The following is a 27,125-nucleotide window of genomic DNA, read 5'->3' as shown; positions in this document are numbered from 1 at the left end:
AAACTCTTCAAACTCCAATAGAATTTTTTTTTTCGCAAAATTCCACAAAATTTTCTAAAATGGCAAAAAAATAATTCAATTAAATTTGTCCAGAGGATTTCCTCATAAAAAAACAATTCTCCATTCCAGGATTTTGAAAAATAGCCATTGGAAGCGGCCGCAATGGACCAATTAAGGAATTCAATTGAATTAATTACCCCACACCCTCTGAATTATTGAACCGTCCACTAGAATAATATCAAGATGCGGGAGATATCCACCCTGATCCCCACATGCCTGGGGGTCTGAGTTTCCCAGAAGCTCTAATTTTGGACCGACCAAACTGAGAGATGTGAATCACAGACTGCATCTACTTTTCTTCCTAATTTAATTTAAAAAAAAAAAGCGAAAATGTCGTTCTTATCGAACCTGAAGAAGGCGTTCCACTTCGGTGGAAACGACGCCAAAAAGAAGAAGTTGTACAACAACATTAAAATGGACTGTGATCCAACGGAATTTTGGGACATGATTGGAGAGCTTGGAGATGGCGCTTTCGGCAAGGTCTACAAGGCCCAGAACAAGCAGACGCAGCAGCTGGCTGCTGCCAAGATGTGTGCACTAGAGGGTGAAGACGATCTGAGCGACTTCATGATTGAAATTGACATTCTCTCTGAGTTCAAGCATCCCAATGTAGTGGAATTGCACGAGGCTTACTTCGACGATGGCAAACTTTGGATGCTGATTGAGTATTGCGATGGTGGGGCTGTTGACTCCATAATGGTGGAGCTGGAGAAACCACTGACTGAGTCGCAGATTGCTTACGTTTGCCAACAGATGACTGAGGGACTGGCGTTTTTGCACAAGGCCAGGGTCATTCACAGGGATCTCAAGGCGGGAAATGTTTTACTTACTATGGCTGGTGGAGTTAAGCTGGGTGACTATTACTATTTATTACTATTATTATATATATAATAATAATTCGATAAAATATTTAGTCTTCAATGCTGAATTTCTGTCATTTATTCTATTCATTCCATCAAAAGACAAGGATATAAATTGAATTTATGGGTTTCTTCCATTATTCGAAAAATATATCGATTTTAAAACTTTCCAGAGCCATTGAAAAATTAATTTTTTTCTTTCTTCCCGCCTATATTTTTTATATTTTTTTCATTTCTTCTCGTTAAAATCAGATCATAAAATTCCAAAATATTCATATTCTGCCCATATTCGAAGAAAAAACAGTAATTCCAAGTTTCTACCCAGACGAATAAAGAAAAATATATTTTCTGTATTTTCCAGTCGATTATCCCCTTTTAAAAATGTTCAGTCTTCAATTCGTAATTTTTGCAATTCATTTCCACGTGAATTTTTGGGACGTATATTAATTTTTACAGAATAATTAAACCGAAATTTAGTCTCCAACGGTTGTTCTATCAAATTGTGAATTTTCAAGAAAAATCCTTGAAATTCCAGCGAAACTCTCACGTAATAATAGGAACATCAGAAAAAAAATTCCAGTGATTTTTTTTTTCAATTAATTAATTGTAAATAAAGACCCTCTTTAGCAATTTCTCTGGGATTTCTGCAATTTTTAAAAATGATGCATTACTAAAATTAGTTGGAAACCAGAATGAAATAGTCAATTGGTTGAATTTCTTCGTGCTACAGCCGATTTTGGAGTATCAGCGAAGAACAAACACACCCTCCAGAAGCATGACACATTCATTGGCACTCCATACTGGATGGCGCCGGAAGTTGTCCTGTGCGAAACATTCAGAGACAATCCTTACGATTTCAAGGTCAGTGCAAGTTTACAATGATTTCTCGATTGACTCAATCGAGGAATTAATCGAGAACATTAATGAAAGTGAGTCCATTGGAAAGCCAGTGAAACTCGAAATTCTACCTAAATAAAACCTTCAGGGAATACCTCGTTTAGTTTACCTAGTTGTCGAGACATTTGGAAATGAAAATTTCTAATGATTAGAGATGATTTCTCAAGTATTTTTATTAATTATTCATTCGGTACATCTAACAAAAGCATAAAATAAGGAGTTATCATGGGAATGAAGATTAAAAGTTGGGACATTTAGTAGACAAATAAAATTGTTGAAAATAATGGAAGGAAAAACTTTAACAAGAGATTAAATTCAAATAAAAATCAAAGGAGTTGATTTCTTAATTTTTTACGAATTATTCATTTTAGACATCTAATAAAAAATAAAATAGTTGAATGAAATAATGAAAGACAAAAAGCCAAATAGAATAAATTCACCTAAAAATCCTGCAGTTCACGAAAATTTTTTGTAACTTCAGGTGGACATTTGGTCCCTAGGAATAATTCATTTATTCAATTAGAATGTCAATTGTTACATCAATTCGATCGATTATTTGAGTTTAATAAAGCCTTTAGGGGGGAAAAAATAATGAAGTTTCCGATTTCACTAAAAACTGAATGGTAATTCAACTTTCTGCATAACAGAAAGACGATAATTGAATTAATAATCACTTTGATTCAATTAACAGACAATTGAAGAATATATTTATCTAAATTTTTGCGACTTCCATTTATTCTTACGGAATAATTCAATTGCAATTTACAGTTTCCGAGGATTTTCCAATCAAATTGTAAACTTTCAATGCACAGAATCCTTAAAATTTCATTGACAACAATTAAAAGAAAAAAAACAAGAATAAATTCAAATGAAAATCGGCAATTCACGATAATTTTATGTAATTTCAGGTGGACATTTGGTCCCTAGGAATAACTCTGATAGAATTCGCTCAAATGGAGCCCCCAAATCACGAGATGTCACCCATGCGAGTCCTCCTGAAGATCCAAAAGAGCGATCCACCAAAACTAGAGCATCCAGGTAAATGGAGCAAAGATTTCAACGATTTCATAGCCAAAGCCCTCATCAAAGATCCCACGGCCCGACCAACAGCTGACGAACTACTGAAGCATCCCTTCATAAATCGCACACTCGATTCAAAGTCCATTAGAGATCTTCTGCTGGAGTACAAGGCGGACGTTGTCGAAGAGGAGCTCGTCGACGAGGAGGCTGAAGTGAGTGTCTGTCTCTCATATCTAATCATCATCATTGCATTCTATAGAAGGAACATTCGATTCATTGTCATCTATCGATTGATAGCTAGACTCAACTCTTGAACACAAACCCCAGGGAGAGAATATCACGATTCCCGCACGTTCTGTCATTTATTTTCAATGAAGATGAAAAATCATGATCGTTGCGATCGTTCTTTCACTCTACTCTTCATCCTCAATGTCTGAATATGCAGAACGTTTAGATCATTTGCATCATCAGCATGTTAGGGGAGATAATAAATTAAACCGGAGACATGAAGACGATGGAATATTGATTTGGCATATTTTATGCAGAATTTTATTGTCGAAATGACCTGCACGCGATGGAGTACCTTCATTTTTCGATACATTAGACGGGTAAATGATGAAATTAGTCTGGAATTTTTGTAGAATTTTTCTAGATTTCGTGCTCACGTTATTGATAATTAAGAATGTTTATGCAAAATTGCAAGTCCTAAAAAAAATTGTTTTTTTTTAAACGGAGAGATGAAGATATTCCCTTCACTTTGATACAAATTTAAATCCACCAACCCATGTGCAGTCTGACTTCCACATTGTATAATTGAGTTATGTGGCATTCAAGGAAAATATTGAATTATCCATTTCGATTTAGTAATCTGCGAATTTGAATTGCCGTAGACGAGATCTCAGCCCAAACCATTAAATGTATATAAAAAAAAGAAGGGACTCCATCATGTATAATGACTCATTTTAGCAATAAAATACGCTGTAATGCCACTGATTATTAGACAAGCACTAGGCTTGATCGAATTTATTTACTAAATTATTTCCGTCAATTGTTTTACACGCTTGCACAATAAATAGAAGGCCAAAAAGGCGAAAAAACACAGGGAACAGTATCAGCGGATTGGTAAGCTGCTCCCGCGACAACAATACATAGCATCCCTATTAAAAAAACCATTTTACTTCATAACCACGCCTTGCCTTGGAGGTTTTGATTGATTGAACGTTCATTTTTTTCTCATTTATTGCCGTTAATTTTACATGAATTTTTACATTAAACTGTTTTTTATGTGCATTGTGATGTAAACAAGAGATAAAATACAAGTTTTCCACATGAATATTTCCTGTAATTGAACCAAAGGTCATGCAAGTAGATGATTAATATCGTAGATTGTTACATTCGTTCGGTTGTTGAGACAATGTTCAGAGATATTGTCAATTGGATGAGGACATAATGTGAATGTACTGTTGTAACGTTTGATATTTGGCTGTGCATGCGGCTCTCCTGGGCCTCGCCAGCCCCATCACCCGTCCGAGTGTCAGGTTAGTAGTTTGCCTGATAATATTGAGGAAATCCTGTTGTTACAATGCTGATGAATTATTATTTTTTTCCACAAGTTGAGTACATGATGTCAAACACACAGTAGTATAAAACTTCAACTGCGTGAAACACACAGGTGTATAAAAATACAACTGCGTGAAACACAGAGTAGTATAAAAATACAACTGCGTGAAACACAGAGTAGTATAGAAATACAACTGCGTGAAACACACAGTAGAATAAAACTTCAACTGCGTGAAACACACAGTAGTATGAAACTTCAACTGCGTGAAATACACAGCAGTATGAAAATTCGGCTGCGTGAAACACACAAACTTCACGCATGCGTGAAGTGTATGGAGTGTACGGGAGTGATTCACGCAATGGTGCGAATAGTCACGGCCATAACTAAATATGGCGTACAAAGTGTGAATATGTGATTTGTAGGTGGTGTCTGTATGTATGTATGTATGTAGTCTTTTGTCTTCATTTTCATGAATATAGGCTTTAATAAACTCTATTCATTGACACCAATTAAACTTCAATTTTTCATACAGATTCGAAAAAATTGATATTTTTCCAAAAATTGATTTTTCAACGATCACTTAAAAAATTGTCATCAAAATGGAATTAGTCATAGCTCAAAAAATTGGTAACAATACCCGCTTGATTATATCAGAATATGATGGGGGTCGCACAATTCGTTGTTGATTACTGAAAGAATTATCAGTAATAGCCATTGAATCAGGGCTTGAAAATTTTGATTACATTTCAATCGATGATAGTACTATGACATGAAGAAATAGATGAAGAAAATAGTGAGATAAGAATTAACAAAAGAGACCCCATTCGGGAGCAAATTGCGAATTTATAAGCAACAATAACTACACTCATTTATACAAAAATGCAATTGTCCACTTATTTTTTATTTACACAAAAACCCAATCATGCTTTTTACATTTGATGATTTAGTTTAGAAAAGGGGTTTCCATTCTCAATCCTTAACAATTTTTATTGTTTCATGAATTATTCATTGGATATGTAGTTTGTTTTCATGTTCAGCACAATTTACGTGTGATGGTTATTGTTGGTGGATTTTTTATTTAATGGGGATTGTTATTTCAGGAGCAGCGCACGTCGCAGCTGCCCCTGGAGCTGGACCAACTCGGAGATGACTCTACATCTATGCGCAGCGACACTGAAATCAGAAGTAAGATTTTATTATTTTATCCAGGATTATTGTGGCGCTGATGGGATAGTTCACTGATACGTTATTTTGATGTTTCAGTTCCAGATAAGGATGCCGTGTCGCCCGATCAGCCCAAGAAGGAGGAGAGCAACAAGCGTGAGATCAATCGTGAGGGCGAGAAGGAGGAGAAGAACAAGAAACTGAGGAAGACGGATTCTAGGGAGAATATTCCACTGTCTGTCGAGAAGAAACCTGTGAGTACTGTTTCTTTTCAAGGCAATTCAGTAATTATGAATCAGATAATTTTTTTTTTCTTCTACTAATTTCATTAATAATTTCTCCATTTTTANAAATATGGCGTACAAAGTGTGAATATGTGATTTGTAGGTGGTGTCTGTATGTATGTATGTATGTAGTCTTTTGTCTTCATTTTCATGAATATAGGCTTTAATAAACTCTATTCATTGACACCAATTAAACTTCAATTTTTCATACAGATTCGAAAAAATTGATATTTTTCCAAAAATTGATTTTTCAACGATCACTTAAAAAATTGTCATCAAAATGGAATTAGTCATAGCTCAAAAAATTGGTAACAATACCCGCTTGATTATATCAGAATATGATGGGGGTCGCACAATTCGTTGTTGATTACTGAAAGAATTATCAGTAATAGCCATTGAATCAGGGCTTGAAAATTTTGATTACATTTCAATCGATGATAGTACTATGACATGAAGAAATAGATGAAGAAAATAGTGAGATAAGAATTAACAAAAGAGACCCCATTCGGGAGCAAATTGCGAATTTATAAGCAACAATAACTACACTCATTTATACAAAAATGCAATTGTCCACTTATTTTTTATTTACACAAAAACCCAATCATGCTTTTTACATTTGATGATTTAGTTTAGAAAAGGGGTTTCCATTCTCAATCCTTAACAATTTTTATTGTTTCATGAATTATTCATTGGATATGTAGTTTGTTTTCATGTTCAGCACAATTTACGTGTGATGGTTATTGTTGGTGGATTTTTTATTTAATGGGGATTGTTATTTCAGGAGCAGCGCACGTCGCAGCTGCCCCTGGAGCTGGACCAACTCGGAGATGACTCTACATCTATGCGCAGCGACACTGAAATCAGAAGTAAGATTTTATTATTTTATCCAGGATTATTGTGGCGCTGATGGGATAGTTCACTGATACGTTATTTTGATGTTTCAGTTCCAGATAAGGATGCCGTGTCGCCCGATCAGCCCAAGAAGGAGGAGAGCAACAAGCGTGAGATCAATCGTGAGGGCGAGAAGGAGGAGAAGAACAAGAAACTGAGGAAGACGGATTCTAGGGAGAATATTCCACTGTCTGTCGAGAAGAAACCTGTGAGTACTGTTTCTTTTCAAGGCAATTCAGTAATTATGAATCAGATAATTTTTTTTTTCTTCTACTAATTTCATTAATAATTTCTCCATTTTTAATTGAATTTTACGTCATTTCCAAAATTATTGAATCGATGAAAATGAAAACTACTTCTATAGCACTTTTGTACATTCGTTAAGAAACAGAAGAAAACATCTCTCTTATATTTTTATTAGATCTCTAACGATTTTTTACTGAGTAGAAATTTCAACTTTGTAAGAATTTTGATTGTTAAAAATTTTCGGCAAAAATTTCCAGTGCACTGCACTTGAGAATTTTCATCACATTATAGTTCCACTGAAATTTCAAGGAATTTGAAAATTCCTTGGTAATTGAAAATGGAAAAATTTAAAATTTAATGGAAAAATCTATGGAAACTATAAACTTTAGCTTTTGTACTATTATTCCATAAAAATTAATAGAAATAAGGAAAATTGAGGTGAATATATTCTTGAATTATGAATTCATTGAAAATCCAACTTAATTAGGTACTGAATATTCATATTTTGGTGGAAAATTCAATTAAGTTGAGGAGTTCTTGTCTTTTGCTGCTGGAAAATTCGTAAAATCATTGGATTTAATCCTTTTTCCTTATGAAATAAACGTTTCATAACATTCTAGACCATTTGCCATCAAATTTAAAAACCTGAAAATCGCTCAAATAGAAGCCTTCCATTTGGAAGCAAAAATCGTTTTGGTTGAATAATCCTCGAATTGTCCACTTATAAAACATTTTTCCTTCATCTCTGGATTTCAATTCTCACAGGCCCCTAAACCTCCTTCATCGAGCGATACAAACGAGCGTCGTGGCTCTCGCGAGAAGGGTCCAGCCCCACCGCCCCCAGCTGTTCGTCAGAACAGCAAAAATGAAGAGGGAGAAGTCACTCCGAAGCCTGCTGAGAAGCCCAGTGCCATGGAAATTGTGCCCTCGCCCTCACCCAAGGACGAGGAGCCCCCGGAGAAGCCTCAGACGTCTGAGAACCACACCAATGCCACACCCTTGCCTCCGAGTCATAAAAAATTACCTGAAAAAGCACAGGATGATGGCAAGGACATTAAGGAGGCTGTGGTGCTCCCTGAGAAGGAGAACGTACCGATCAGACCGAAATCCACTGACGTCAACAAGATTCTCAAGAATCAGATGAGCTTGGAGGAGAAGAGGAAGTCTGCCCCACCAAAACCGGAAGCCAGTGAGGAGAAAAAGTCAAGTTACAGTAAGCAGAGCTCCCTGGAGGAAAAAAGAGGGTGAGTCATCATATGAGAAAAATCAAACGAATTAATTTTTTGTTCTTTTACTTGTGGAATTCGCAGAGGAGAATATTCACAAACAATGTCCTATTTTTGTTTTTCAAATAATTTTTAATTAAGATTAATTCACAGTTAAGAAGAAAGTTCCCTGAATTCTTTTTTTAAGAAGGTGAGGTAAAATAAACGTGTTTAGATCATCGAAATTCCATGATCCAATGGTGATTTGGATGAATCAGCGCTCATTTTCAAGCTTGAAAAAATATCTTGAAAATGAAGAAAAAAATTTTGATTTTCACTCTACCAATCTCGAGTAATTAAGACTTGAACACGAAGTCAAATTTTTTACTTGTTTACAATCTGCATAAAATATCTTCGTTATTTTTCCAATTATCTCAAAAATGGGTGGTTTTACGACCAAATGTCTGCAAACATTTTTTTTAGATCACAAAATTTTCACCAAAAAATATGTTCTGACATTTCCTCTTAAAACCACTCGTTCCCAAGACAATGTCACATTAAACATGGAAAAAAATGAAACAAATCAATGCAGAAGAATTCAATTGTAACTTCTTACCCTTTTCCAACTGATGTCTGATAAAAAGCTAGCGTAATCACCTGATTTTCTCAAAAATATCCCCCAGAAGCATCCAAGATCACCCTCGCGACAAGCAGCCCCCGCAAGCCCTGCAATCCCTGGAGGCAAAGCGTCGCTCAGTCGAGGAAAAGCTCAACGCAGTCCTGGAGAAGCGAATCTCCATGGGTCCAGACAAATACCCAGACCCCAAGAAGCCCCCAGAGAAGCCCCTGAAGTCCCTCTCCACCGAGAACATCCAAACCGACTACACCAAGACTGAAATAACAAAAAGCAGAAGTATCGACTCTTCACGAGACGAGTTTTCCCAACTGCACCAGAGCAAATCATCCACCAAGGACACAGTGGATCGAAGCTCGACAGATCCAGTCCTGAACGTCTCAGTGATAACCTCCACTCCCCTCCGAAGTCGCAGTAAATCACGTGAAAACGACGTTGTCGTGATAACAAAATCCCCAGAGGTGGATCAGCGTTCGTCCTCAACAACAGTGAGAATAACCTCGGACTCCCCCGACCCATCAAACAGTCTTGCCTCGAATATAAGCCAGGTGACAGTGGTGACGACTCACCCACCAGTCCTCGTAGACGCTGCCTCGACCCCGCCCCCACGACGAACCTCACCCACCTCAGAAGTCGTAATTGTCGCCAATGAGACCAACAAAACCCAGGTAAACGAGTCGTCAACAGACGACGATGGCTTCACAAGTCTCGACTCCCTGGAGTACACACCCCAGGAGCAGCCAATAGTCATCACAGACACGCCAAAGTGCATTGGTAAGAAGCTGGACGAGTCTGAAGTGGTAATTGTCACACCAATAGTCGATGAGCTTGCTGACACTAGTCACGTGTCAGTGGTGACTGTTGGTGATGAGCAGGAGCAGGTGAAGGACTCGTCAGTGATGGGCAAAAGAAATGTGAGATCATCCTCCCAGAGTGACAGTGGTGATGAGACAAAGATGATTGTTAAGGGAACAACTGTGGAGGCAACAGACGTTGACGATGTACTCGTCAGCAAGAGGATGAATGGACAGGTGAGGAGGGCAGACCAGAAGGTCAAGGAGACAAAGAAGGAGAAGAGAGTGTCGCCAGACAGTTACGAGGGGTCGAGATCCCACAGTGACTCGGGCTCCACGAGGTCCCACACACCCAACAAGAGCATCGACAGGTCTGACGCTGAGTCAATATCAACGACAATCAGCCAGGACAGCAGGGGCTCCAACAAGGAGAACCACGTGGGCAGGGATTCACGACAGACTGCTGAGGTGGATGACGAGGTTGTCTTGAGAAGGAAGCCCGATTACACGAGGGAAGTGCCAAGGACACATCGCACGAAGGAGGACATTCAGATAATGAATCTGAAGAAGAAGACGAGAAAGAGAACGAGGAAGTTTGAGATTGATGGGGTTGTGGTGACAACGACAACGTCGAAGGTGATTTATGGGGACGATGAGAATGGCCGTGTGTACGATGATCAGATATTCAGGAAGCAGGAGTTGAGGGAGTTGAAGATGCTGCAGAAGATGGAGCAGAAGCAGTTTCAGGATTTAACGCAGAAGGCGCAGTTTATGAAGGATCAGCAGGAGAAGAGGTTTGAGCAGGAGCGTCAGACGCTGGAGAGAACAGCTGAGAGTGATCTTGATGGGCTTGGGAGACAGCAGAGACAGCAGATTGAGAAGGCTGAGGGACAGCAGGAGGCTGATTTGAGATTGGCTTCCAAGAAGATCAGGGGCGAACAGGAGAGGGAGCTCAAGCAGTTCAGGGAGGGGTTGAAGCAGGAGTTGAGACTGCTGAAGCAGGAGGTGGATCTCATGCCCAAGGAGAAGCGAAAGAGTGCGTTTAAGGTGAGGAAGGAGAAGCTCGAGGGGGAGCACGAGGACAGGGAGAAACTTTTTATGGAGAAGTTGAATGAGAATCACGAGACTTCGTTGAGAAGACTCTCTGATTCTCACAGGGAGAAAATTGCCCTGATCGAGAGACAGTTCCTTCAGCAGAAGCAGCAGTTGATGAGGGCCAGGGAGTCGGCTATTTGGGAGCAGGAGGAGAGGCAGATACATGAGAGACAGCAGTTGCTCAAGAGACAACTCAAGGATATATTCTTCCTTCAGAGACATCAGATGCTCATCAGGCATGAGAAGGAGTTGGAGCAGATGAAGAGGATGAATCTGAGGAAGGAGGAGGAACTCATCAAGAGGCAGACTGTTGAGAGGAGAAATTTACCCAAGAGGATAAGGAATGAGATGAAGGCGAGGGAGGCCATGTTCAGGGAGTCTATGAGGATCTCCACAATGAATGTTCTCATTTCTGCTCCTGATGCTGAGAGGGAGAAACTCAAGAAGTTTCAGGAGGACGAGAAGAAGAGGTACAGGGCTGAACAGCAGAGGTTTGAGCTCAAGCACAGCAGGCAGTTGGAGGAGGTGAGGGCTCAGAGTGATGCCACTATCAAGGAGCTGGAGCAGTTGCAGAATGAGAAGAGGAAGATGCTTATGGAGTATGAGACTATGAAGCTTAAGGAGCAGGAGGAGGCTTATGGAAAGGAGCTGAGGGAGTGGAAGGCTCATTTGAAGCCTCGTAAGCAGGTAAAACCATCTTTTTGGTTGGGATTTTTTATCAGATTGCAGATACATTTACAGATACTTCACACACAAATCTTTTCTATTTTTTTTTTGGGAATTTTATTGAGAAGTTTGGGGGGATTTAGATGAATAATTATAATTTTTTTAAATTTAGGGTGCATTGCTGGAAAAATTATGAAATTTCGGGTACAGTTGGCCTGTAATTTTTTGTTGAGGGACACAGAATTCGATTAGGGGGAAAAATCATGGAATTCTCTGTTTTCATTGACTTTTCCCCAGAATTATGAATTTTGATTCCTTAAAATTTCAGTAGAACTTTGTGATAAAACTTTCCAAGAAGTGCACTGCCAAAAAAAAACAGAATTTCATGGACAGTTGACTAGTAATTTTTAGTAAAGTGCCATTGACTTCGATTTAGGAAGGAGAAAAAGTAATTAAATTCCAAATTTCACTGAAACTTCAAATTTTTGAGTATCAGAAAAACAATAATATCCCACTTTACTCTAAACTTCAATTAATTAAAAAACTAACGATATATTTACCTCAATTTTCATGGAATAATTGAACTGGAATTTACATTTGCATTCATTTCCATTCATTTTTCACTAAAATTTTGGATTCTAAATAATGAAATTCCTTGTTGTAATAATTCCCACCAACTGTACCATAAATTTCATTAAAATTTTTTTCAACAGTGCAGTATATTAAACATAAAATAACTTGTTATAGAAATTAGAGGCGGAGCTAGCGAGTGAAATGGAGGCATTGGAGTCGCGCTACAAGGATTATTTACCATCTCGTCTATCTCGTATTTCCTTAGCGACACTCGATTACAGAATGACGGTATCAGACAAGTGGATACTGTCACCGAGACTCGCAAGATCCACACCAAATTCCCCAGTCCCCATAAGCATTCCCCGGGTGTCCCTTCGTGGTGGCTCCGACACGAGTTCCGTTGGCAGTGAAACTCTGTCAAGACCACCCAGTGTTGTCTCACGTAGATAGTTTCCATTCGTCTCGTTACAAAAATCATTCCATCTGTGGGTGAATTAATTTCCTCGAGATGTCATTGTTACTGTTTTTTCTTTTTTTCGTTTTGTTGATAATGGTTTATTTTCAGGGGTTCTTTTTGCTTTTGTTATTGTCTAAATCCTCAATCTCAACATCACACGACACACAAAACACATTAATCTTTAAGGTATTATCATTTGTGCAAGATGAGAGGATGAGATTCTCGATTTAACTGTCAATGTTGAAGTAGTTGGTGTCTTAGATATGGGAAGAGGTGAATTAGATTCACTTGTTATTCATTGTTGTCTGGTATGAATAATGGGATCATTTGTCCGATGCTTTTCATGTTCCCACGGGGAAATCGACGAGATTTTTCGGTTAAAAAAATTCGGGGGAGAGTTGGATTGCAAAAGGTTAGTCAGATGATGTTTTTAAAGTTCTGATTTTTTTCCCGACAGATTCCATATTCCCTTTATCAATTAATTGTTTATAATCATTCTCATTGCAAAAAGCCATACGACCCATGAAAATCATATGTCCCAATTTATCAGCTGTTAAATTTTCGTATTACAATAAATCATTTGCTCATGTTCAGATTTTAATCATAATAACAATTCAATTCCTTGTAGAACACACTTGAGAGTGTGAATTGAGTGTGGAGCGCGTGCCCACACTGTTATCAATTTTCAGTTAGTTCACATGGCAATTCAATTAATCTGTTGTTCATCTCATTACTATAATTCCGTACTTAGAATATTGCCATCTCGTGTTTTCAGCACCAAATGAAAAATTAAAACTTAATTTGGAATATTAAGTCACAGCTTCTTTTTATTCATATCAGAAATTTTGTATTTGGATATAAATATTATTTGTTCAAAGTGAAAAAATGATTTGGACAATTATGATTCGTTTATTCATGTTTCATAGAATGGCATTCAATTTTCAAAACAATTGTACTCATGAAAACAGCCTTACTTTATTCATTCGTTGGAGACATTGCCCATGTTTTTTAAAAGAAAGGATGAGATGGATCTCCATGCTTTCATATCGACGAAAAATATTTTCTAAAGTAATTTCACCAATGAAAAAAAATGAATACTTTGAAATAAGTGTAATTCCTGATGACTACCAAGTATCGAAGATTTGGGGCTTTAACATTTGAAGATTTTTGGGAATATAATCGTTTCATCTCATTTGTAAATAGTCACTTCATCTCATTTAATCATCAGTCATAACGAATAATTATTTTTCAGCGATTGGAGGAGCAATTTGCTCAACAGCTGGAGGAGCAAGAAGCGATATTTGGCCCGAGCGCAATGCCCCTGTGCCTGCCCTCGGATCTTCCAGATTTGACTCATCACACCGCTGGCTCAACAAGAAGTTCCCTCTCCTCAGTAAGCGAGGGATAAATCCAATGATGCGATATCGTGACTGATATTCATATTTTCCCTTCACAGGACTCACTCCAATCAACGTCACGTCGTTCCTCCCTGCATCAAAGATTTTTCCTTTGATGAAACATTTATAGTAATCCCCCCCCCCCTGAGGACCGAGTGATGTTTTGGACTCATCCAATGATTATTTCGTTTGTAACTGCTGTCGAGCATCTCCTCAGCAGAATTTATTTGTATAGATGTTGTTTCATGGGAGCGTTAGGTAGAATTCGTGGGGTAAGAATCAATTATTAACCGGGAAAGTATATTTGTACAAAATACAAAAAAAAAATCATACGTTGGAAATCCGCCCAATTCAGTGTTTAATGACCTTTGTAGTTTAGAGATTATTGAGGCATGTACTTTATACATACTATGCAACATCGAATACAATTTCGTTGGAATTGATCTGCAAACCTGTCCATTTTTATATTTAAAATTCAATTTGTACGAAATGTGCATATGAACAATTGATATATTATCAAAATGAAATTGTGCTGTGGGAGAAATTCATGAACTTGATTTGATTTATTAAAATTACTGTGACATCGAGGGGGTAATTACGAAGAAGAATTTTGTTTGCGTGTACCCCTTAATCAATTTTTTGAGCCTGTAAATATTTTGATGAATTCAAAAAGATTGCATTGAGATTTCCAGATTTGGGAAAAGAAAAAAAATCGAGGTGAAATTCTGATATTTCATGAATATTTTCACAGGATTTGTCATCATCCCGTCAATCCAATCCAAAGTTCAAAACAGCACATTTCAAAAATAAAAAAAATTAAGCAGAATTGAAAATAAATTCAAGACATCGTAAATCGCATATATATTTTACTAAAAATATCGCCACATAATTCATGGAATCATAACCCAATTACCTAGAATCTCTTGTGTATAGAAATTGGATGGAAAAGAAATCGTGATTACTGCTCTTCCATAATAACATACGTATTCTTTTCTCTCCTGACGTATTCTGTAGGAATAACGAGAAATTTTTTTTGTAAATAACCGACTAATTTAACGGATTTTCTCGAGTCCAATGTTTTTTGAATTTATGTTAATCCTTTGATTTGAGAAGTGTGGGGAGAGTGGGACTGATAAAGTGCTGGTTTGGTGTTAACCGCTGTTCTTCCATCCTGTTTTTCAAGGATTATGTTTTTCTTATACATTTCCGTTAACGAATAATGGGACAGAGGAAATGGGTGAGAAATGTTTTTCTGTGGTGACTTTTTTTTATGGTCACTGCATGGCATTAACGAGAAATTATAACGATAGACCAAAAATAGTGGCATACTTCAGCACCGATGCGAATTAATTTTTTGACACGTTTGGTGTTTTGTATTGAATCTAATCCTTATCTTGAAAAATTGTAATTGCCAGAGTCTAATCAGACGATTTGCATACCGGATTGGATTGAATTATGAGGTACTGTACCAATTACACATTGTGCGATCTCAATTCCACATTGTACACATCAAACTTGTAGACATTTAATTTATTGTTCCCAATTCAAAATGTATAATTCAAGTTTTTTTTTACTGTCAAAATATATGAAATGCAGACACGAATTGGTGGATTTTATTGCACACAAAAAATTGCACATTCACAAGTTTGAATTATACAATGTGGAATTCAGATTGCACAATGTGTCATTGAATCGGCACATTTCAATTTAGTGGAATTCAATATATACATCGTGTAATTAGAATGGGATTACAATTTCTGCAGACAAGGTCTTGAGGGGTTTAATCTGTAAAAAAAATGATGACATTGATTCGAAATGTTTATGGGACGTTCATCCTAGTTGTTAGATTATGTATGAATTTTTTAAGAATTATTCCAGATTACGTCTCCAAGTTATTAACATTCACAGTAATTTCTTTAAACAATTCTAAAAAATTCAACTACAATCCAATTGCCACTATAAACATTCTCTGTAAATTTCAGATGAACGCCATCATTTTCTCCGGACAAAAATGAATAAAACAATCAATAAGAAATGAAGTTTCTAACACTCGAATCACGTTACCTCTGCAACAGAAACTAATTCAAAGTTGAACTTCATTCCATTGAATTTTCTGTATTAATCCACTAATTCGAATCGTTCTCGTCATAATTCTTCCCCTTACTGTAGATTTAACACTTTGTTTTGTATATTTATATCCTCGAATGGAACTGTTAACGCATTGATGTTATTTCTTCTATCTAAAATTTCAAAATTGAACCGACAAAGAATATCTGTTGAACATCATGAATCTTTCACCGATAACAAACCAGAAAGATGCATTATGCTGATTCAATAAATCCCAATGACGCCTGAGGTCATTGATTAACAATATTTCTTCAATTGTTGCTCTTGTACATAAATAATATTCATCCGATGTACAGCAGGAAATTTTGTAAAGGACTTAGTTAAGCAGTTGTGCTTATTTAATCACTTCTCCTGCTGTATTTCGCCAAGACGAATGAACAAATTCTTTCGAAAATTTAGTTCATCTGTCTTTGCATACTACGTTCAGCACAACGATGTACCATGTTATGACTACAGTGCTGCTGAGCAATGCATAAATAATGTGGAAGTGTGAAAATGGAGAGAATGAGATTGAAATGATAAAAAGACAAATTTCTTTGGTTCTCTCCAAAATAAAAATGAGATTCGAGGGATGAGTAGAGGATAATTGAGTGGAAACCGTAAAAAATGTAACATAGAATGATAAAGAATTATAATAACTTGCTCAGAACTGGATACAATGATAAGTTCAATATTATTCAATTTATTTCAATAAATTTCCCATTAATTACGAGGTATTATCATGTTATGAAGAGAAGAGTAATAAATATTTTAATGCTATTATTGCATTCCTGCGATTATTATCACAATATCACAATCCGTTTTAGCGCTGGGACTATTTATCTAGTAGTGATAATTTTATCTGCGATTCAAAGATAAGTATGTTACAATGTGCAAGATACTCTCCCACCACTGCAGAGTGGCTGCACATCTGGGGTTATTTAATTTCCCAGAGGCAAGTAGTGACCCAAACACATAAAATCGTGTCATCGTGCGGCTAATTCCAGTCGACTCCCGAGGGTCGCACAATTCATAGAGAATTTTTTTTTCCCTTCCAATTCCACTGTCTGATAACGGACTTTTTGCTTTTCGGGTGTTTTTAATCATAAAGTTTTCAGCTGGTAGATTCCAGCCATAAAGTGTGGATATGGAGATTGGTGGGAGTGTCCATAAAAAAATGCGGGTGTGTGTCATTGGCGCTGGAGCTGCTGGTTTATGCGCAGTTCGACATCTTTCTAGTGATCTAGTGCACTTCGAGCCCGCTGTTTTTGAATTGTCGGATAAGGTGGGAGGTACTTGGGTGTATGTGGATGAAACTGGAAAGGATGATTATGGTTTGCCTATTCATTCCAGTATGTATAAAAATTTGAGGTAATTGTGTGGTGAGAAAAAGTTTGATTTTTTTTTTCATTTTTTGGGGTAAATTGGAGAAGTTTTGGAGTTGTGTGACGGAAATTAATTCTATGTCAAGACACGAATTTCATGTGTGGAATTCAATTTTTCACTTTTCAATTTTTGTCTGAACTCAATTCATATTTGGAAATTAATTTGCGAATAAATTCTTGTCCGGACATGAATTCACACGGAAATAAATTCCTCTCTCGACATGAATTCACACAGGGAAATAAATGCCTGCCCAGACATAAATTTATATCTGGGAATAAATTTCTATTCGGCCATAAATTCATATCGGGGAATAAATTTCTGTCTGGAGATGAATTCATGTCTGAAGGTCAAATTTTGTCTGTAAATAAATCCTTGTTCAAACATAAACTCCTGTCCAAATATAAATTCATGTTTGGAGATGAATTGCTGCCCGTGCTTAAATTCGCGTCTGGATATGAATGTATGTCTGAAAGTAAATTCCTTCTTGGACATAAATTCATATGCGAATATGAATTTATCTCCGAAAGTGAAATTCTGTCTGGAAATAAATTCCTGCCTATAAATCCATTCCTGTCTAAAAATCTCGATGGAAAATAACAAAAATTCGAAAGCAAATTCTGTTCGGAAAAGAATTCTGTTCTGTCCATGGAGACAATTGAGAAAAAAGACAATCCAATTCATTGCCATTGAATAAATTCCCCATTTGCACAAATGGAACAATGACTCTATTCACCATCTCTTCCCACGAATGCCACAAGTCCATTCATAATTAGAAACATCTATTCAACAACAGAACCAACTTCCCGACTAAACTGATGAACTTTCCGGATTACCAAATAATGAATCAAACCCGTCCAAGTTGTGGTACCCACCAACAGATCCTGGATTACCTCAATGCTTACGCCGATCACTTCGCAATCCGCAGATTCATTCAGGTAATCTTAATTGCTCCCTTCTATTAGCTGAACCGTCATTTGAATCAATGAACATTTGGATGGTAGTTCAATACAATCGTCGAGTGCGTTCAACCGATAGTCAATGGGAATTGGAGAGAAACCACTTGGAGGGTCACAATTAGAAATTTGAAAACTAACATTGAGGAGGAGAGAGTGTTCGATGCTATTATGGTCTGCAATGGTCATTACGCAGTTCCAAGTGTCCCGAAAATAACTGGAATCGAGACATTCCCGGGGGATGCAATGCACAGTCATGAATACAGGAAGCCTGATATTTATGATGGAAAAACGGTCATTGTCCTCGGGGCTGGTCCCTCTGGCGTCGATATTGGAATAGAGATTGCTAGTCACGCTAATTTTGTTTATTTGAGCCACAATGGCCCCAGGTAATACCGCAATACAACAGTTAATTTCATAGCTAGGTACTTTTGATATCAATACAAGTCACGGTGTCCATAAATTCCTGTCTGGAAATAAATTCCTGTCCGGGAAAAAAAATCATGCCTGATTGGTGTCTGATAACCATGAATTTATGTCTGAAGGTCGATTTTTTACTGGAAACAGATTCTTCCACAGACATGAATTCCTGTCTTAACATGAATTCCTGCATTGGCCCGTGCATATGTCTGAAAGTCAATGTCTGTCTGGAAGGAATTCCTGTCCGAATATAAATTCCTATCCAGACATGAATTCCTGTCTAGAACTAAAATTCTGTCCGGAAATTAACTCCTGTTTGAATATAAATTCATGACTTATGTCTGAAAATAAATGCCTGTTCGGGCATAAATTCTTGTCCTGACATGAATTTATATCCGAGGATCAAATTCTGTCCGGAAATGAAATCTTGTTCCATTTAGATTAGAGAGTCCATTACTGACAAATATGTCACAAGTCATGGGAGTCGAATCCATAGATGGAGATAAATTCACTCTCAAAGATGGAACTGTTCTGACTGCTGATGCTCTCCTATACTGCACGGGATACGAATTCGCATTTCCGTTTTTACATGAGGAGTGCAAAGTCAGGGTTGATGATAATTTTGTTACCCCTCTGTGGAAGCATTTGATTAATATTGAGCATCCCAAGATGTGTCTTGTGGGATTACCCTCGAGAGTCATTCCTTTCCCGCTGTTTCATCTGCAGGTGAGTGTTGTTGGATGAATATAAATTCCCCTATTTTTTTCTATTCATTTTATTACCACGTGTTTTTTTAACTCAAATGTTGATGAGAAAATATTGTAGAGAAAAAAATCAATAGATTTTCATTTTTCCATACAATTTATTTCCTGAAAAGAAAAGAAAAAATAAAACAACTTCATAAAGATCAAAAATGGGGTAATGTTGCTTGACAATGTTGGGGGAATGTCGGCACGCTGAGCCAATGTTGGCTGCCAACGTTGGGGCGATGTTGGCACGCCAACGTTCGGCTAATATTGACACACCAACGTTCGGGTAATATTGGCACGCCAACGTTGGGGCAATTTTGGCGGCCAACGCCGGAACAATGTTGAATTCAATTTAAAATACATCGTCGTAGAAATTCCATTTGGAACTAAATGGCCAATTTATTACGAAAATATATTGACTATGTAGTGCCGAAAAAAATTACCCACTTATTTATTTATTAATGAAAATTTTTTCAGGTCGCATTTTTCCTGGCCTTATTAAGGGGCACGATTGACCTGCCCTCCAAAGAAATTATGCTCGTGGACACAAGACCTTTCAGTGAAAAACGTCATGGACACGTCCTGGGAAATCGCCAGTGGAAGTACAATAATCAATTAGCCACTCTAGCCGGTATGAATACACTCCCGGAATTCTATGAGAATGGGTACACGGAGTGGAACATTCAGAAGACCAGCAATCTCCTGAAGTACAAAGATGCGGAAATTGTCATTGAGGGGGATGGGAAGACTGTGCGTTTCGTAATGGAGAAGTGATAAAAGTGTGAGTAGTCACTCGAAAAATTGACAATACTTTGTGAAGTACAATATTTTTATTACATAATGTGATAATGATGATTAATTATAGATAATAAAATTTCATTATTTTAAATATAACGATTTTGTTATCATATTTTCTAATAATATACTATGAATAAATGCTACATCAAGCAAAATATTTCTGCCGACTTGAGGAAGTAAATCAGTGACAGAAAACGTTTCATTAATTTTTCGAAGACATTAAAGAACAATTAAATGATTAATGAATTATTAATGAGTAACAGTTGCTAAATTTTTCTCAACAATAAATTATTCAATTTTTGGGAGAAATTTCTTGCAATGCACAATACATCATCGAATACCGGTGACGTTGTGGATCCAATCCATTACTAAGGTGATATCCATGTAGACTCCAGGAGTATATTTCTCGCCACAGGTATCCCCCCACGACGTGATTCCAATCAGAATGTTATCAGTGTTGTAGAGAGGTCCCCCAGAATCACCCTAGTTAATAAAAACAATTCGTTATTAATAAAAACAATTCGTTTTTAATAAAGACAAACAGATCTCATGATTATTCGTTATTGAAAACGTTTGGCTGATCGAAAATACTTTGCAAGTGTCAGCTCCCCCTTCCTGATACCCATAACATATCTGTCGAGGGGTCAAGGCGTGCACGGCTTTGTAGTTCTCAGCACAAATATCGTCCGGTATCCTTGGTACCAATGCGTATTTCAGATTCTTTGAAGTCGCATCGTTATCATCCTCTTGCGTCTGTCATAATAATTGGATTAATTATGCAATGAAATTATTTTGTTTTTTAATGAAGAATTCAAGGATTCAGGCGTGAAAAAATGTGAGGCCCGCGTGCATTATCTTTCGAACGTGATCTTGGTGAAGTTTGAAAGTCGCAGGGGTTGCGACTATCACACAGATGACTTTGGTACTTATTTTTTATATTCGAAACAAGAGAAAAAATCAAATTTAAATTGTTTCTAATGACGGCAGGTGGCTGTACATGAAAAATAGAGAAAGATAATAGTGAAACAAGAATTTAAAAAAAGAGAAGCCATTCGGAAGCAGATTGCTAATTTATTAGCAACAATAACTATACTCATTTGTAGAAAAATGGAATTGCTCAGTTGATTTCTGCTTTTTTGGATTTTACAATCATAATTTTTGATCCTATAATTGACGTTGGTTCTATAAATAAATAAATAAATGAATGAATGAATGTATAAATGAATTAATTAATGAATGAATAAGTAAATAATTAAATAAATTTTACCGGTACAGCACCCCATCCAGCGATACTAGCCCACCTAGTCCTCAATTCTACACTAGTCTTCGGTGGTAATTCAATGGCTGCTGTTGTCTCACTCATTTCAAAGGGTGGATCCACCCTAAAAACCGCTATATCATAATCCTGGCTATTCTTCGCGTACTTCGGATGCGTAAAACGCTCCGTGACATCATGAAGCATGCCTCCACTGTCCCTCTGGACCGAGCCGCTTCGCACGGTGAAGGCGGCTTTCGGTCTTCATAATTCAAAAAAATGATCAATAATAGATAAAAAACAATATCCGTTCGAGCGACACGAAATGAATCTCGTGGATTCAAAATTTTAAGGGAAAAACCTTACAGGGGAAAGCAGTGCGCAGCCGTTATACCCCAGTCTGGACTAATGACCGCGGCGCCGCAAACGTGCTCCCCATTTCGCCTCAAGGACAACTGAAATAACGCAGTGCCATGTAATTTCACTGATCAGATAAGCACGATTGTAATGCACAACAGATTAAACCGGAAATTCTTTACTACGTGATTTGCAGGTTTTAATAGGTCCGATTGTTCCTTGAAATATTGGCCATAGATTTTTTAGGAGTTTTCAAACTCACCATGAAAGGCGCCTGAGCTATGTCCAAATTTATGCCGCCGGATATCGATTCACATTCCAAGAATAGGGGAACTACTGTGAAAAACAGGGTGATTAAATATTTTTGGGACTATTAGAGGTGAATGACGATTGAGGAAATGTTCTTGAATTAAGGGGATTGTTCGGCATTTGAGAACACATTTTATTATTTGAGATAATTAAGTAATTGATGAATTGAGTAATTTGGGTGGATTAAAGGGATTAAATGGCAAGTTTTTAGGAACGAAATTGGTTTTCTCGTGGTTTTAATGGAATTGAAAGGAAAAATCTCCTTTCACAGATTTTCCTCTTGGGAATGAATAATGAAAATTTTTTTAATTTCTGAAAATTTGTAAAATAAAAGTTTTTTTTTTCAATTGTAAATATTGTAAGCATTGTCAAACATTGCGAACCTAGAGAAATGGTTTAAATATTTTAATTAAATAAATTTTATCTGAATGAAATGAATAGTTTTTTCAATACAAAAAAACTCTGTAATTTTCAAATGGAGACTTTATTAATTAGATTTTTTATTGATATGTAATAATTCTTACTTTTTATGAAATAAATCGTTTATTTTATTACAACACAGGATTTATTTGCAATAACTGAATTATTTCGTTTATGTAATTAAAACATTTTCATTGAAATAAACACATGAGTTCATTAATTTTCAACAAAAATATTATTGAAACGAATAAGAAAATTTCAAATGAAGAGTTTTTTTGTTCAATTGTGTCATTTCTCTGGATGTAAACTTAGAAGAATGGTTTAATTTAATTGAATAAATTTGATTCAAATGAAACGTATAATTTTTTTAATACAAATAAATCTTTCCCAGAATTTCTTTGTGTCTAATAATTCTTCATTTGTATGAATTAAGTGAATTGAATTAAGTAAATTAATTTATTTAATTACTTATTTATTCCATAAAATCCAAACATCTCCATTGAAATAATTACATAAGTGAATCAATTTCGAACGAAAATATTGTTGAAACGAATGAGAAAAATTCCAAATAAACTTTTACTCCATCAAAATATCACTAGATGCACTTACGACCTGAAAAGATGAGTGGCAGACAGACACTTTGAAGCTCCATACTGAAAAAAACTACTGACTTCTCACCGTGCCTGCCTTATATGCCGTTAAAAACAATCGCCGAAACGTCTTTTCGCATAAACACGTCCTTAAACAATAGTCGAACGACCGACGTCAGCACAACTACTTCTCCTGAATGACAAAATGCACCACCGGAATTATCGGAAAATCGTTATCAATCGGTATTCTCTTATGTCATTGGTGAACACGTGCGGCGATACGAAAAAAATGGAAATTCCGAGTGCAGTTTTCCCAGGAAGCCAGTAAAAAAATAATTTCAGATAATTATTTTATTTTTGTTTTAGTGTTTCGTTTTGGCGAGTGTCGATGCCTCGACGTTGTACGGTGAGAATGCAATGATTGTGGAGTGTGATGAGATTTTTGGGGAGGATTGTAAGAGGTGCAAAGAATGTCTTTTCGCATTTTTCGAGGAATCGAGTAGTTTCTGAAATATTTGGACACGTGTGGGCTTATTGATAGACTTTATTGCTGAAGGACTGTTCAGAGTGTACAACAATCGATGATAATGGCCTCCAAATTTCAGATGAAAATTCTTTGATTATTAAAATTTGCGTGAGATTTCACTTTACGCACAAGTGGTGAAAATGTCATTTCACATAATTATTTTATTTTCATTCTAGTGTTTCATATCGAAGAGTGTCAATGCCTCGGCATTGTGCGATGAGAATACAATAATTATGGAGTGCGATATCCATTATCACCTGATACTCGAACAATAGAGAGAACAAAATATAACATTTGCGGGTTGGAAATTCCGTTTCAGTGCGGGGAGCATCAAACGAGGTGATAAATTTTACAGCTTGAGTCTTGGAAGTCTCCCACAATAGCAAAAAGAAACCGACCAAAGCCTTTGAGTCTCGAGCCACGACAATGGCACTGGGGGGATGTTTTGTCTCCGCTGAACAGGTGGAATGAAAGAAATAAGCCTAGTTCGGCTTGAAAAGTGTCGGGAGTCTCAACTGAGGGAAATAACTTCAATTTCCGGGGACTGCAGATGGTTCCTGGGTCACAAAGAACTCGACAGTGGCTTGATTGAAATTGGGGATGAAGAAACCCTCGGGGTTTTTTTTTATTAATTAGGGGTCGTGATGATGGATTGATTGATTTTGTGGCCATTTTTTGCAATTGACGACGATTTTTTTGTGGAATTGTCGTGGAATAGTGTATTGTGAGGAACTTCTGGGTGAAATTTTACGTACATTTGTTGGAAATTTTCATTGCATTCAAATTCCACTAAAATTTTAAGGAATTTTGTGATAAAGAACTTAAAATTTTATGGAAAAATCAATGGAGGATGCTTTTGTTTAATTATTTCATGGGAATTAATAATAAAAATGAGAAAAATTCAGCCCATATTTATATCGAAGGCAAGTGATTTTTGGGAAAAATGGATTCCAAGTTTCTTGGAATTCTAAAAAAAAAATCTGCCTCTTTTTTTTCTAGAACATAGTGGCTATATCGCGGTATAACTGTGTACTCTCTTTCAGCAGCAACTTTAATTAAATAGATCCCCCGGAATCGCCCTCCTAATAAAATTCTCCCATTAAAAAAATTTAAAAAATAACCAAAGTAAATAATAATCGCATGCATAATAATCATCCATTCCCTCAACCCCTCCACAACGTCCTTCACATCCCTTTCATAATCTTCCCCATAATCGACCTAAATTTTCATACAATAATTTACCTGAAATTTAAACATTCCATTAAATTTTTCATTAAAGAGTGAATTTTCATTGATCAAATTCCAAAAAATTTCAGTGGAACTGCTCCTTGATAAAAATTTCAATAAATATGAAATTTTTGTATAAAATCCATGATTTATGAATTGATATCTCCTATCAACCTGAATAAAAAATACTCCGCATTGAAATTTCTGACGTAAAACTGTATTCTCCTTTCATGAGTAACTTTAATTAGACATCTTCCCCCAGAACTCCCCCCCAGTAAAATTCTTCCATAAAAAAAAAGTAAAAAATAAACAAAATAAACAATAATCGCATGCCACCAGCCATTTCCCCGGCCCTCCACAACGTCCTTCACATCCCTTTCGTAAACTCCCCCATAATCGACCCGATGAAATTATTAAAATTATCCACGAGTCATTGGATCGACAGTTTATTCAGTCGTGAAACAAAGCCGTGGGGTGGCGGTGGTGTAGTGGTTGCAACCGCTTGCGGATCAACTTGAATTTCCAACCCCTCAGTGTGATACTCGCCGCGAAGCCTCCAACACATCCGAAACAATATCAACATAGTTCGAACAATCATCAACGATTTATCGGTTATCAGTGCCTGAAATCCATCAGTAAAACCCTCGAATCACTTCCCACAATTCAATTCACCGAATCCCAAGTTAAAAATTCCCTCGACCTACATAACAAGTTCATAAAAAAAATCCAGTGATGTTTTTACGTTATTCATGAACATTAATATTGACATTTCAGTGTGAATTATCTTGGATTCGTGAACACTGTGCATTAAGAAAATCGGTAAGTCGAACATGAAAAAACATCCGATCAGAACCGAATGAAAGCGAAAAGGGAAATATTTGGCTTATCCACTGCGGAGTCCTGCAGGACGATTTGTATCACTGAAAAAAATTATCAGAGCGTGAATTGATAAGGGGGGCGAGGGGGTGGGTTATCGGGTGATATCCGATCGATTGCACGTGCATCCTTCACCTTCTGTGTCATCCATCAAAAATTATTCTCCCATGAAGATACAATTGTTGTGATTATTCCGCTGAATTTTAACAATTTTCGTCAGTCATCTGAATTATGCCTCGTGAATTTTTTTTCTGCATCAGCATTTTGTTAACTATAATGAACAATTAATTGCTTAATAATAAATTGATTGAGTATATTAATTTGATTATTTATTAATTAATTGATGAATAGTAAATTGATTGATTTATGGATGTGGCTCATCTTTGTAATTCCGTAAAAGATTAATATTTTGCGATTCATAAAAAATATTTTTCCCTGAAATTACAATTTCTGTGACAATTCCAGCGAATATTAATCGAATTAATTGAATGTTAATCACTTTTTATTCTCGTTCGGAGCTCGAGAAATTACAAAAATAAGTTCTCCGCATTTATAACATAAATTCATGATTTATTTTTTTTGGCTGTAGAAATGATTCTTTGGGACATGCTACAACAATTTCCTTCATTCACCTGAATTGTGCCTCATGAATTTTCCTGTGACAGCATTTTGATAACCGCAATTATCAATAATTGTAATTCCACCGAATTCATTTCAATTCCATTCTCATTCATAAATATTATTTTTCCTTCAAATTACAATTTTTGTGACAATTCCACCTAATGTTAAGCTTTTTGATCCTCGTTTACCTCTCGACAAATGTTCTTCCAAAATAACAGTGCTGAGAACAATTTTCTTCGCTCACCTGCATCATGCCTCATAAATTTTTTTTCTGCGTAAGAATTTTCATTACTACAATTGATAACGATTGTAATTATTATTATTTTTTCTTTTTTTTACTCGTCAATGAGACTGCTGAACCTACTTCCAGGGTTATTATTCGAATTATTATTATTATTATTATTATTACGTCTTTATTGATAAATGTCAAAATTCAGTGTAATTATCATAATAACATCAACTTTAACTCCACCGAATATTAACATTTGGTGGAATTGTCACAACAATTTACATCATTCAGCTGCATCACGTCTCATGAATTTTCTTCTGTGTCAGCATTTTGATATCAAGCCAAAAACCTAGTTGGGAGAACTGATGCCTCGATGCCCGTGTGAATTATAATCGTCATGAAGTCAGTGGTTTAATTTCTTACACCAGTGACCAGTTTTCGTACTTGTGAGACTGTGACTCAGGTGATGGGTGGGGTAGGGGTTTGGGGGGGGGGGGGG

General features: G+C 36.5%; 4 protein-coding genes across 7 annotated transcripts in view; 3 read left to right on the top strand and 1 right to left on the bottom strand.

Moving 5' to 3' along the window:
* Window positions 1-133: 133 nt before the first annotated feature.
* Window positions 134-16,585, top strand: LOC107040640 (serine/threonine-protein kinase 10). Its single transcript, XM_015260799.1, has 9 exons — window positions 134-913; window positions 1,651-1,781; window positions 2,726-3,049; window positions 5,499-5,583; window positions 5,662-5,816; window positions 7,749-8,227; window positions 8,872-11,398; window positions 13,660-13,800; window positions 13,864-16,585. The coding sequence occupies exons 1-9, from the start codon at window positions 391-393 to the stop codon at window positions 13,918-13,920; spliced, it is 4,422 nt and encodes a 1,473-aa protein (XP_015116285.1). The 5' UTR covers window positions 134-390; the 3' UTR covers window positions 13,921-16,585.
* Window positions 16,586-16,860: 275 nt separating this feature from the next.
* On the top strand, window positions 16,861-20,312 carry LOC107040589 (flavin-containing monooxygenase FMO GS-OX-like 4). Its single transcript, XM_015260725.1, has 5 exons — window positions 16,861-17,281; window positions 18,090-18,231; window positions 18,298-18,638; window positions 19,110-19,395; window positions 19,896-20,312. Exons 1-5 carry the CDS (start codon window positions 17,058-17,060, stop codon window positions 20,190-20,192), a joined length of 1,290 nt encoding a protein of 429 aa, XP_015116211.1. The 5' UTR covers window positions 16,861-17,057; the 3' UTR covers window positions 20,193-20,312.
* On the bottom strand, window positions 20,230-23,312 carry LOC107040590 (trypsin 3A1). 2 transcript variants are annotated; one of them, XM_015260726.1, is made up of 6 exons: window positions 23,167-23,312; window positions 22,091-22,164; window positions 21,838-21,926; window positions 21,484-21,733; window positions 20,808-20,969; window positions 20,230-20,699 (listed from the first exon to the last, which is right to left on the bottom strand). In XM_015260726.1, exons 1-6 carry the CDS (start codon window positions 23,207-23,209, stop codon window positions 20,547-20,549), a joined length of 771 nt encoding a protein of 256 aa, XP_015116212.1. In that variant the 5' UTR covers window positions 23,210-23,312; the 3' UTR covers window positions 20,230-20,546. The 2 variants fall into 2 exon arrangements, with proteins under 2 accessions (XP_015116212.1, XP_015116213.1); XM_015260727.1 differs by having other exon boundaries at window positions 22,091-22,161.
* Window positions 23,313-25,452: 2,140 nt separating this feature from the next.
* Window positions 25,453-27,125, top strand: part of LOC107040633 (glutamate-gated chloride channel) — a 97,443-nt gene continuing 95,770 nt past the window's right edge. For all 3 annotated transcript variants that reach the window (XM_015260782.1, XM_015260781.1, XM_015260783.1), the window contains exon 1: window positions 25,453-25,719. The gene's annotated coding sequence lies outside the window, so the exon portion shown is untranslated. The remainder of the gene's footprint in view (window positions 25,720-27,125) is intronic.

Source organism: Diachasma alloeum, unplaced genomic scaffold, assembly GCF_001412515.2.
Source record: "Diachasma alloeum isolate Michigan unplaced genomic scaffold, Dall2.0 Dall_scaffold_00339, whole genome shotgun sequence".
NCBI lineage: Eukaryota > Metazoa > Arthropoda > Insecta > Hymenoptera > Braconidae > Diachasma > Diachasma alloeum.
Note: the sequence above shows the minus strand (reverse complement) of the source record. Positions and strands in the feature narration are given on the sequence as shown.